The 12,921-nt window shown below is 42.8% G+C and overlaps 1 protein-coding gene and 1 gene segment (V, D, J or C); both read right to left on the bottom strand.

The window, feature by feature from the left end:
- Window positions 1-20: 20 nt before the first annotated feature.
- Window positions 21-12,210, bottom strand: LOC130520919 (immunoglobulin lambda-1 light chain-like). 2 transcript variants are annotated; one of them, XM_057024613.1, is made up of 4 exons: window positions 12,058-12,210; window positions 11,640-11,965; window positions 1,164-1,197; window positions 21-533 (listed from the first exon to the last, which is right to left on the bottom strand). In XM_057024613.1, the coding sequence occupies exons 1-4, from the start codon at window positions 12,095-12,097 to the stop codon at window positions 214-216; spliced, it is 720 nt and encodes a 239-aa protein (XP_056880593.1). In that variant the 5' UTR covers window positions 12,098-12,210; the 3' UTR covers window positions 21-213. The 2 variants fall into 2 exon arrangements, with proteins under 2 accessions (XP_056880593.1, XP_056880594.1); XM_057024614.1 differs by lacking the exons at window positions 11,640-11,965; window positions 12,058-12,210 and adding exons at window positions 1,971-2,296; window positions 2,389-2,521.
- Window positions 4,653-5,405, bottom strand: LOC130520920 (Ig kappa chain V-VI region NQ6-8.3.1-like). The segment is given in 2 exon segments: window positions 4,653-5,006; window positions 5,099-5,405. Coding segments are annotated over 2 exon segments (378 nt in total).
- Window positions 12,211-12,921: the final 711 nt, after the last annotated feature.

Below are 12,921 nucleotides of genomic sequence, written 5' to 3'. Positions count from 1 at the left end.
CAAATAAACAGAAAGAGCTCTTTTTCTTCAACTTGATGAGTTTTTATTGAAAGATTGTAAAAACAGAGCAGCTGCAAAGCTGCTCCAAGAGCAGCAGCTCAGCGTGACAACATTGATTCCAAGCATGCAGACTGGTCTCCTCTGACATGTGAAGCTGCTGATGCAGCACAAAGACTAAAGAAGCAGATGTGAAATGGTGCTGCTGCTCCTCCACTATTCTTCACACTCGGACTTCTTGAGGCTTTTCTCTGCAGTCTGGGAGCCCACAGACACTTTACAGGTGTAAACCTTCTGCGCGTCCCAGTCTGACGTCAGGATGGACAGATGGCTGCTGATTTGGAAAGTCTGGTCTGCTTGTTGGACAGGAGTGCTGGTGGAGATCCCGCTGCTCACTGAAGTGTCACCAAGCAACCAGCTCACCTCTGCTAAAGGTGCAGAGAGTCTGGACAGACAGACCAGAGTGACTTTGTTGGACTGGAGCTCAGCTCTGGACGGAGGGAAGACTGTCAGGACAGGAGGAGGGAGGCTGGAGCCTGAAAATACATGAAGAAGAAATTCACACACTCACACAAAGTTCAACAGGAACTAATGAATTTAGGAGTTTGGTTGAAAACATCACAAACACACTGAGCAAATAAAACCTTCAATCTTCAGCAACAATATGAGGAAAATCTCACTAAACCAGATATTTTACACCATTTCAGAGTCATTTTGAACATAAACAGCATCAATTAAATATTTGACCAAAGTAAAATTATGACCAACAAATGATACAAAAATATAAAGTTATATATTTATAATGAGAATTTCAGCTGAATAAATTTGGATGAATTTTCTAAAACCTTTTTCACTCACTTCCATTAAACACGAGCCAAGAAAACAAAGTCAATTTAAAATACGTTTGGGTAGAAAATCTGTTCTGCAGTTATTAAAAACAGGTGAAAATGAAGAAAACTCAACAATATTTGGTGAGAAACTGATTGAAATGATGTAATCTTTGGAGATGTTTCCTTTAGCTGACAGATAAAGTATCAAAGCAGGTCAAAGACTAACAGAAGAATATTTCAAATCATTTCCACACTCCACATTTCTATGAAAAAGCTTCTAGTTTGTATCAAAAGCATCAAATCTTTGTTGTTTCTGCTGAGTGTAAAAGTACTTACTGGTGACAATCAGCTTGGTTCCTGGTCCGAATACCACAGTGATTCAGTTTGTACACACAGCTGTACAAAAACCTGCTGAGAGTCACTGATGAGTGGAGACACTGAGACAAGAGAACAGCCTTCACTGGTGACACCATCATCATCATCATCATCATCATCATCATCATCATCATCATCATCATCATCACCATCACCATCATCATCATCATCACCATCATCTTCATTATTATCAACACCATCATCATCATCACCAACATCATCATCATCACCATCATCATCCTTATTATCAACCTATCATCATGATCATCATCATCACCATCATCATCATCATCATGATCATCATCATCACCATCATCAGCATCATCATCATCACCAACATGATGATCATCATCATCATCATCACCATCATCACCACCATCATCATCATCATCATCATCATCATCATCACCACCATCATCATCATCATCATCATCATCATCATCATCACAACAGATTCTCTGTTAGAACTTTAATCAACAAACTCTTCATCATATTCCCCATAAAGTCGTTTTGATGACTTAAAGGTGTATTTTAATGGTGATGATGGAGGATGAAGGATGAGTGAGGGAGTTGGTTTTGGTTCTTGTTATTTTCAGTGATGAAACAGCAGAAAGTTTCCAACAATCTGAAAGTTTCTCTGAGAAACTGAGTGTGAACATGAGTTGATTTGTAATTTAGTGAGACTGAACATGAGCTGATGTATCAGACACTAAAAAGCAGAAGTATTGAGTGAGGAGGTTTTTGTCACAGTCTGAATCACTGTGATACGTACTCTTTAGCAGAGTCGTCCCATGTTTGACAGTAATAGACTGCTGAGTCTCCCTCCTCCAGATTATTGATCATCAAACGATAATCTGATGTTGACTGATGAGTAGAAGTGAATCTTGGAGATGAGAAACCAGAACCATATGTGACAGAACTCCAGCCGTGATACCACTTTAGTACGAACTGAGGAACTCCTCCTGGAACCTGTTTATACCAGCGAGCACTGTAACCAGTAACAGTTCCCAGGTTACAGTCCATGGTGACTGACTCTCCTCTGCTCAGAGACACAACAGTGGGCTTCTGTGTCAGCACCGTCACAGCACTCACACCTGGAAACAACAAGAGGACATGAAGTCAAGAGAAAGACACAGACTGATGAATCCAGCATGAGCTCAGAGCTGCAGTAAGTCAGCCTCCTCACATGTTAGAGCAGTGATGAGAGTGCAGAGGCTCTCCAGCATGTTGCCACTGTGTGCTGACGATCAACCTGGAAAGTGACTTTACTGCTGACAGATTCAGGCTTTGGAGGATGAGGAGAGGAGGTGCTGGAGGAGCAATTTAATAGCCCACTGGAGCTGAGAGGGACTGACAGGAGGAGGAGCTTCTCTTCAATCTGCTGCTTCACCATCAGTGGTTCCAGCCAATTATTTGCATTTTTAAATATTCATATTTTACAAAGACTTTCTGTAGTTTTCTATTTTTCTGTGTACTTGAACTGTAACTATTTTATATTTAATAAAACCTGAGTGTGGTTGCTGGCCAGTTGTGCTCTGGTTTGAACTGGAATCCTCTGAAAGAGGAGCACAGCAGCTCTGACAGAGTGGACGGCTCCAGTGGACGTCTGTTCCTGCTTGTGTGTCACTGCCACAGACTGTTGGGACTGTTTCTTCCCGCCTGTTTCCCACAGATGCCGACTGCCCATGAGGATGATGACATGAACTTGGTCAACAGGAACCTGATGCAGAACGATCAGCAGACAAAGATAAAGCTGATCCCAAACAGGTGGGAAATTCTGCAACCAGCAGACTGTGAACCAGGTCAAAAAACCCAAACACCAGTTTGAACTGTTCTCTTTAAAACACGACAAGACAGGAGGAGGAGGAGGAGAGGAGGAGAGAGGAGGGAGGAGGAGGAGGAGGGGGACACTTGATGCTTCCAGGAACACCAGTCCAGCCCAGGAGGGAAGGAGGAGCTGATTTAAATACTGGAGGACACAATTAGACACAGGTGAGACACATGCGGAACATTAAGATTGGGACAGTCAGAGACAGGGAGGACAGGATGAGACAAAGACAAAGCTGAAACTGGAGTGAACCTCAACAGACACATGTGAACAGACCAGTGAAGCAGCCTCACAGTGGAACTGTGTAAAGGTGTGTGGAGGGTTGGCGATTCAAACACCTGTTCATTCATATGGATCACATTTCCTGTCCTAACTCAGCCCACAGGCAGTTCATCATCAGTCTAAGTGAGTTCAGGACAGTTTAGTTCATTAAATAGAAGGCTTATTCCTTATTGTTCCATTTATTAAATGGTTAATTTCATCAAGTGTTAAAATCTGTTCATTCCAAGACCCAGAAAACTAAAACGGAGCAGCCCCCCCGAGTGGTTTATCACCACATTAATCAAGTGCCTTTCAGCTCAGGACACCATTTCTCTCCATCTAAACTGATCTGTTGCCCTCTGAATTGTGACTGTTGCCCGTTCTGTGTGTTGCCATGACACCAGCTCTAATCCCTCTCTAGGGGGCGTGGTTTAGCCACTTTTCCGCAGCAGTTGCTGGCGACAGTTTCACCTGCAGCCAAGTACTCATCAACTGGCTGTTTAAGCCTTTAGCTCCTGTTCACCAGCGTCTGATCCTTTCAACAGCTTAGTGGTAAATGTGGACTCTGAAACCCAGGTTGTTTATATTCAAGATTAGTAATCCTGCTGATTTTTGTTCCTCTTTGAAGGTCACCACACTTCCCTCCTTTATTTAAAGGAGACGTGCCTTAAAGGATCCTTTTCCATTTGAGAGTGTTCCTGGTCACTGCTGCACTTTGCTGCCAAAAGAGGATTTTTTCTCATTTGTGAATCCTTTCCATCAATTTTTCTGTGCTTCAGCATCTGGATTATTGCTTCGTGATTGACTGTGTTGAACGCTTTGGTCAGAATTGATGAAACAAGTAATACTTCTGAAAGTGTATTTTCCATCTGATGGAGCTTTGACCTCTATGAATCTACATCTCTGGTTTAATTTTATTTCTTAGTGTGAGCATGATGATTCTTAGTAACTTTGTGAGGTGGCTCTCATGTCTGACTGTTCTGAACAGCCCACATTCTCTTGTTCCTGGTTTCTTTGGGAGTGGGATGAACACTGTCTTCACAAGGTCTGTAGGAAGGTTACTGATATTGATATGTTGTCCTTCAGGTTTTCCCACTGCGGCTCAATATCACTGATGATTTGTAGGAATTCATTTGTGTTTTTACCTCAACTTGATGGATTATGATCTGGGTTCACCTGTGGCACATGAAGATCTCTACAGGATGAGTGTCCTTCCTTGAAGGCTCCATTTACATTGTTGATCTTACCTACTTAAACAGACTTCAATATGTTTGAATATGAGTTGATTTTCTAATTTAGTGAGACTGAACATGAGCTGATGTATCAGACACTAAAAAGCAGAAGTATTGAGTGAGGAGGTTTTTGTCACAGTCTGAATCACTGTGTTACCCACTCGCTAGCAGAGGTGTCCCATGTTTGACAGTAATAGACTGCTGAGTCTCCCTCCTCCAGATTATTGATCATCAAACGATAATCTGATGTTGACTGATGAGTAGAAGTGAATCTTGGAGATGAGAAACCAGAACCATATTTGACATAACTCGAGCCGTGATACCAGTACAGTACAAACTGAGGAACTCCTCCTGGAACCTGTTTATACCAGAGAGCAGCCCTGTTAGTAACAGTTCCCAGGTTACAGTCCATGGTGACTGACTCTCCTCTGCTCAGAGACACAACAGTGGGCTTCTGTGTCAGCACCGTCACAGCACTCACACCTGGAAACAACAAGAGGACATGAAGTCAAGAGAAAGACACAGACTGATGAATCCAGCATGAGCTCAGAGCTGCAGTAAGTCAGCCTCCTCACATGTTAGAGCAGTGATGAGAGTGCAGAGGCTCTCCAGCATGTTGCCACTGTGTGCTGACTATCAACCTGGAAAGTGACTTTACTGCTGACAGATTCAGGCTTTGGAGGATGAGGAGAGGAGGTGCTGGAGGAGCAATTTAATAGCCCACTGGAGCTGAGAGGGACTGACAGGAGGAGGAGCTTCTCTTCGATCTGCTGCTTCACCATCAGTGTTTCCTGCCACTGTGTCTTTTCTCTCCCAATTATTTGCATTTTAAATTTTTCGACTTCCACACAGAGTCTCTGTGGTTCTCTAAATAAAGCTCAGCTTTAATATTCTTCCTTCACCTGCTTTGTTACAGTCCAAGAATATTTCAAGTCCCCACGATGACATCTAAATGTATTTTTAACAGATAGATTTGTGCATTTATTGATTTTTCATTCACCGTGACTTCAGTTCTCAATGATGAACTATAGCAAATATACAGTAGTTTGAATAAAGATCAGATCCTTCACAACAAGCAGTCTAAATATCATTGACTTCATCGAAAATTAAATAGTCACTGAGTTGAGACTGATGTGTTTTTAGCTCCAAACATTTAAAGAGCAGCTTTAATATTTTTTCCTGATGTTGGTGAATGTCTCAGGGCAGGAACGTTCACAAAGGTTTGTGTGGCTGCAGGTTTGTGTTGTAACATCAACAGCAGAGCAGCCTTGACTCATTTAATCACCTGATCTGAGTCTTCAGACAGCTGATTGGTCAAACTGTGTCTTGATTGGTTTCATCAAACCTGCAGACTCGACCCTTTGTTGAACTACGCACATGATTTCTACCCACAGATACTAGAGATCATCTATAAATACGCTGCACTAAGACAAGACAGTGACTGGTGACCAGGCCCACCATATGTAATTCCTGCTGGTATTAAAGCGTCAGACTCGTCACACTCATCAGACTCTGCAACGATTCTCAGAATTCACAATCTGCTTGTGTTGTGATGTCTATTTTCCTCTCAGATGTGCTATATTTTATCAACAAACGGCTCCACCTGCACGTGGGCTGAAGGGGGTTGGTGATGATGGACTTTGGCTCAGCTAAATTCTCTCCTCAACCACCTCCGTAGTGGAGAACAGAAGGCAGTTCAGGCCTCAGCCTTCAGCTCTCTCACTGCTTCCATAAGCAGCTGCAGCAAAGAAGGTGGCACCTGTGCTCCCACAGGAGATGATCACATCAGTGTCCTGGACCTCTGGAGGACACGGTCTCAGCAGGTGGACACCATGTTGGACACACTTGAAGCAGCCCATGACCTGGGAAGCTTGTCCCTCCAAGGAAAGGAATTGGTTTTGCAACCAGCGGGGCATTGGTTCAGATCCTCTGATGGGTCACGGGTTGGTGTTCCCATTAGCAAGACACCTAGTCTTCATTGCACCCTTTGCTCTGTTTACATATTGACATTATCATGAGTAGTTCACACATATTATTGATAATCAAGCTGTTTTTGTCCCGGATTCCCATCCTGATCAGGGAAGGACGACCAAATATCTTGTCTCTAGATCATCCTAGAAGATAATCCTGTAGTCTGACGTGTACCAGGAGTGAATTTGTCCCCATATTTGGCTCCAAAATCAGTTGCAGCCTAAAAATCGAAAATATTAACTGTGTTCAATAGTTATGACCAAGAAATCTTCACGTGTATGAGGAGTTTCCTTCTCAACACTCTACATCCTGCTCTGGTCCTCCAACACTCCGCTCTTCCAAAGTCTAAACTGTTCTCTTTGAAACAAGACAAGACAGGAGGAGGAGGAGGAGGAGGAGGAGGACACTTGATGCTTCCAGGAACACCAGTCCAGCCCAGGAGGGAAGGAGGAGCAGATTTAAATACTGGACGACATAATTAGACACAGGTGAGACACGTGAGGAACATTAAGATTGGGACAGTCAGAGACAGGGAGGACAGGACGAGACAAAGACAAAGCTGAAACTGGAGTGAACCTCAACAGACACATGTGAACAGACAAGTGAAGCAGCCTCACAGTGGAACTGTGTAAAGGTGTGTGGAGGGTTGGCGATTCAAACACCTGTTCGTTCATGTGGATCACATTTCCTGTCCTAACTCAGCCCACAGGCAGTTCATCATCAGTCTAAGTGAGTTCAGGACAGTTTAGCTCATTAAATAGCAGGCTTACTCCTCATGATTTATCAAAGAGGTGTTAGATTATAGGACATAATATAAAATAAGGTCAAATAAACCTTTAATAATCTTACAATGGATAATTGTGCTGTTTACAGCAGCGTAAAATGATAGTACCACCACACACATGCAATGTGTATAATATAGAAATATAACTAAATTATTGGGAGGGGGCTGTACATGAGGAGGACAAAGTCATTGCAACAAAATTGAGATGACCGCAAACAGCACAAAATGAATATATAAACAGCTACACCCATCGATGTAGCTACATATGTTTTGAAGAGAATTGTCTTTATTTTATTAGCATGTGTTGTACCATATGTTTCTGTTTTCTGTTATAAGCACTTTAGAAGTTAGGAATAGTAGAATGTTTAATCAGTGGAATAAAGATAAGCAGTCAGTTGACCCTTCCTTGACATGAATGTTGTTTAGACAGTTGGAGCCAGGAGGAGACAGTCAGAAGGAAAGTGGTAGACCCCCATCGTAAAACGTGACAGAATAGTTTACTGGTGTTGATAAGTTCCTCGGCAGGAATGACCTCTGACCTGGCTATCTGGGAAGATAATGGAGAAGAAGGACTGCACCAACACCAAATGAGGCGGGAAGAAGAAGATGAGGTCATCCAAGAAGAAGGACTGGATTGGAGTGAATTAGCATCAATAATTTACATATATTGTTCTATAAAAGACTGGGCCAAGGGATAGTTAGGTCGTCAGACTTCATGCCCTGACAATTGACTTTGTTGTTGCTAGGGTTATGAACTGGCCCAGAGCTCTGTAATATTTGTATCTTGAATTGATTCTGTTTGCTAAATACATCTGTTTGCTAAATACATCTGTTTGCTAAATACATCTGTTTGCTAAATACATTTTGAAATTGACATTTGTTTACTGGAAGTCTTCATTTAAAGAACACGCGGATTGGCAGTGACACACGAGAGGTACTGCGATCCAACACCAACCTTTTTGAAACCAAGAGCTACGCCATGGGTACCGAGTCGTGTGAAGGGCTACCGCTTGACACACTCCTCTAAAATAACAAATTGTGTGTGTGTGTGTGTGTCAATAACTTAGAATGGGTAACAGAAAAGATCAACATTTGATCAGAAAAAACTGTCGAGTTTTCACCAGACCCTTTCAACCATAAGAAACTAAACCATTTTAACAATTCATAAACTATGTTGAACCATGTTTTAAAAAGTTATGCAACATTTAAAAAAAAATAACTTTCATATTGAATAAATCTTAACTGAACAAATCTACTGCAATTCTGCTCAAAATCTGTTACATTTTATAAACACGCTTTTGAGCTCATGGGCCTTCTCTGACTGTAGAATGCTTCCCGGTGGGTAGTTAGCATTAGCATTGTAGCTTTCATGACGCGTAGTGAAGCGTCGCTCCACATTGTGCTGCTTCGCCGTCATCACAGTCGCCCCACAAATGCAACATACACACCTTCCTTTCACAGTAGTAAAAAATTACTCTTCCTCCCATTCACTTTGAAACTGATAAATTTACTGTCTTCTTTTTGCCATGTTTTTGGGGTAGAAAATTGTACTCCACTGCCCGCTACTTTATTCTCCACAAGCGCAAAGGTTCTTTCATGCGCACAATACTGACCTTTGAACTAGGTCAGAGTTCACCTTCACTTTATTTATATTTTTATTTATTTTTAAGACAGGACTGGCACATGTAGCTCTGGCTGTGGACCTCTGTTTGACCCTAGCTCAAATGTCAGTTCAACCCAGCCTGCAAAAGGTATGGGTGTCTGGTTTGCAGCTCTACCAACAAGCGTCTCATTCTCTTCAAGAAGCTCCTCCATGCTGCGAAGTGTGGTGTGTGAAAGGCAGGATCTCCTCCAACTCTCATTGATGATGGTTACTTGTGAACCCGTGTCCCACAGGGCGGTTGTTGCTACTCCATCAAAGAAACAATTCACAATGCATTTTTTTCCAATGAGAGCCTTAAGCTTAGCTTGACGATGTAGGGAGAGATGGCTGGCATAAGTGGCACTCACAGCCTGTCGGGCCTCCCGACCCCTCTCAAGCTCCGCCTCCAGCTGCCTGATGTGGTCACATAGAAGTCCGTGCACCCGGTCATCTGTTCCTGGTTGGCTCGATGTTGATGGTGTCTGGGGCCCGGCAGTCTACATTGTCACCCTCATGCTGTCAGATCTCTCTACCAATCTTTGTCCTCTGCAGCCTCTAGAAAAATGCCCTGACTGTCCACACTTGAAACAGTGTCCACACTGGTCACCTAATCCTTGCTCTTTACACACTCCACATCCTCTCTAAACACTTGTTTTAGTTTGGTGGGCAGGTCCCTGTCAATGAGTACCTCATCCGTCACTGTCAGGTCATCAAGAAAGGGTTTAAGATGGAACTTAATCATCACTTAATAGTCCAGTACTAACTGACCATAAGAATTTCTTCTGAGTAAGCTCAGGGCTATACTGTTCATCTGACCCGACCTCTCTTGAAGCAAGCAAAAGTCTCTCTTTTAACTCAATGGCTCTAAACAGGAAGTTTTGGGGTGACTCACGACTGTCCTGTGTCATGTTGACTAGTCTGTGATACAAGTCTATTGAACTGTCCTCTTTGAAGTGTCCCTTTAGTATGGTCTTTAACTGGGTAAGGGTGAGGTCACTTTTTATTTCAAGCATATCTCGAATAGTCAAACCTGGGCTGATTGACTTGACCACAGCTTCCACAACTTCATCCTCGCTGTGTCCCCTACTAAGGCCTCTGTCAATCTGATGCATAAGGTTTGTGTACGAGAGCCGGTCTTTCTGCCCCCTTTCCCCTATCTGACCACAAATCTTGAAATCTTTCCTTATTGTCACTTCTGGGAGTCTGTTCACAGCTGCAGGTGGCACAACTTGTGGAGCTGATGGTAGGTTGAGTGATGCACTGTTCACTCTCTCACTCAACCTCCTCACTTCATCCTGCAGAGCTTGACTGTTCTTCTGGAGCTGTGAATACTTCTCTGCTAGGCTCATTTCTGTTGCCGTTTGCTGGATATCTTGTTCTGTGTTCTCTGCATTTTCATCTGTCTCTGTGTCTTCATCAATTTCTTTAATCTGTTCCACTGATTTTAATATGTTCTTGAGAAAATACAAAGCAACATCCTCCTCTTCTGTACTAATAGTACTGTCCAAAGACTCTGTGATCCGACTGATTAACGCCCGTCTTGTTGTGGCATTTCCGCATGAGATCTTGGCCAAGACACACACCTCTTTCAGCTGATCCAGTTGCAGCAGCCATAGTCTCCGTGACACTGTGTCTGCCAGCTCCTCAAGATCCTGCATGTCCGAGGCGGCTGCGCCACCGAAGCTGCGCGCTCCCGTCGTCATCACTCCAAGCTCTCTGTGCGCGTTCTCGTCAAACGTGACTCGACGTCAATTAATCCCAGCAGTGCCTCCAATATTTGTTGCACACTTGGATACAATAACTGACTGTCCAGGCGTGCATGGGTGGGTTCTTTTTATAACTTTAATCCAGCGGTCAACACAGGAACACAACGTGGAGCCTACCGTCCTGTCTCATGCTTCACCCCGGTCTCTTTTAGAATCTGCGCGCTCTCTTTTTTCCTCTGAAGCACCTAAGCTGCCCCAAAAATGCCTGCGTGAGCCTCACTCATTTTAACCACCAGCAACACACTAAAACATTACATATGCTCTCGTACATAAATGTTTCTTTTTAACTACTGAACAGGATTACATGCAAAATAACAAAAATTAAATAAATTAAATATTAGAATGGTCCATGTCCCTATACATGCCAGGCATTCTGGGTCCCACATCATCCTCTTCATCATCATCATCAACATCATTATCATCATCGGCACCACCACCATCATCACAATTCATTATCATTATCGTCGTCATCATTAACATCATCATCATCCTGATCGGCACCACCATCATCTTCATCATCATAGTCACAATCATCATTGTTATCATCCTCATCACCATCATCATCTTTAGCATCATCATAACAATCATTACCATCATCATCATCATTATCATCATCTTCATTATCATCATCACAACAGATTCTCTGTTAGAACTTTAATCAACATACTCTTCATCATATTCCCCATAAAGTCGTTTTGATGACTTAAAGGTGTATTTTAATGATGATGATGGAGGATGAAGGATGAGTGAGGGAGTTGCTTTTGGTTCTTGTTATTTTCAGTGATGAAACAGCAGAAAGTTTCCAACAATCTGAAAGTTTCTCTGAGAAACTGAGTGTGAACATGAGTTGATTTGTAATTTAGTGAGACTGAACATGAGCTGATGTATCAGACACTAAAAAGCAGAAGTATTGAGTGAGGAGGTTTTTGTCACAGTCTGAATCACTGTGATACGTACTCTTTAGCAGAGCCGTCCCATGTTTGACAGTAATAGACTGCTGAGTCTCCCTCCTCCAGATTATTGATCATCAAACGATAATCTGTTGTTGACTGATGAGTAGAAGTGAATCTTGGAGAAGAGAAACCAGAACCATATGTGACAGAACTCCAGCTGCTATGCCAGCTCAGTACAAACTGAGGAACTCCTCCTGGAACCTGTTTATACCAGCGAGCAGCACTGTTAGTAACAGTTCCCAGGTTACAGTCCATGGTGACTGACTCTCCTCTGCTCAGAGACACAACAGTGGGCTTCTGTGTCAGCACCGTCACAGCACTCACACCTGGAAACAACAAGAGGACATGAAGTCAAGAGAAAGACACAGACTGATGAACCCAGCATGAGCTCAGAGCTGCAGTAAGTCAGCCTCCTCACATGTTAGAGCAGTGATGAGAGTGCAGAGGCTCTCCAGCATGTTGCCACTGTGTGCTGACTATCAACCTGGAAAGTGACTTTACTGCTGACAGATTCAGGCTTTGGAGGATGAGGAGAGGAGGTGCTGGAGGAGCAATTTAATAGCCCACTGGAACTGAGAGGGACTGACAGGAGGAGGAGCTTCTCTTCAATCTGCTGCTTCACCATCAGTGTTTCCTGCCACTGTGTCTTTTCTCTCCCAATTATTTGCATTTTACATTTTTTGACTTCCACTCAGAGTCTCTGTGGTTCTCTAAATAAAGCTCAGCTTTAATATTCTTCCTTCACCTGCTTTGTTACAGTCCAAGAATGTGTCAAGTCCCCACGATGACATCTAAATGTATTTTTACCAGATAGATTTGTGCATTTATTGATTTTTCATTCACCGTGACTTCAGTTCTCAATGATGAACTATAGCAAATATACAGTAGTTTGAATAAAGATCAGATCCTTCACAACAAGCAGTCTAAATATCATTGACTTCATTGAAAATTAAAAAGTCACTGAGTTGAGACTGATGTGTTTTTAGCTCCAAACATTTAAAGAGCAGCTTTAATATTTTTCCTGATGTTGGTGAATGTCTCAGAGCAGGAACGTTCAAACTCTTCCACAAAGGCTTGTGTGGCTGCAGGTTTGTGTTGTAACATCAACAGCAGAGCAGCCTTGACTCATTTAATCACCTGATCTGAGTCTTCAGACAGCTGATTGGTCAAACTGTGTCTTGATTGGTTTCATCAAACCTGCAGACTCGACCCTTTGTTGAACTACGCACATGATTTCTACCCACAGATACTAGAGATCATCTATAAATACGCTGCACTAAGA

This window comes from Takifugu flavidus, unplaced genomic scaffold (assembly GCF_003711565.1).
Source record: "Takifugu flavidus isolate HTHZ2018 unplaced genomic scaffold, ASM371156v2 ctg591, whole genome shotgun sequence".
In the NCBI taxonomy this organism is placed as follows: Eukaryota; Metazoa; Chordata; class Actinopteri; order Tetraodontiformes; family Tetraodontidae; genus Takifugu; species Takifugu flavidus.
Note: the sequence above shows the minus strand (reverse complement) of the source record. Positions and strands in the feature narration are given on the sequence as shown.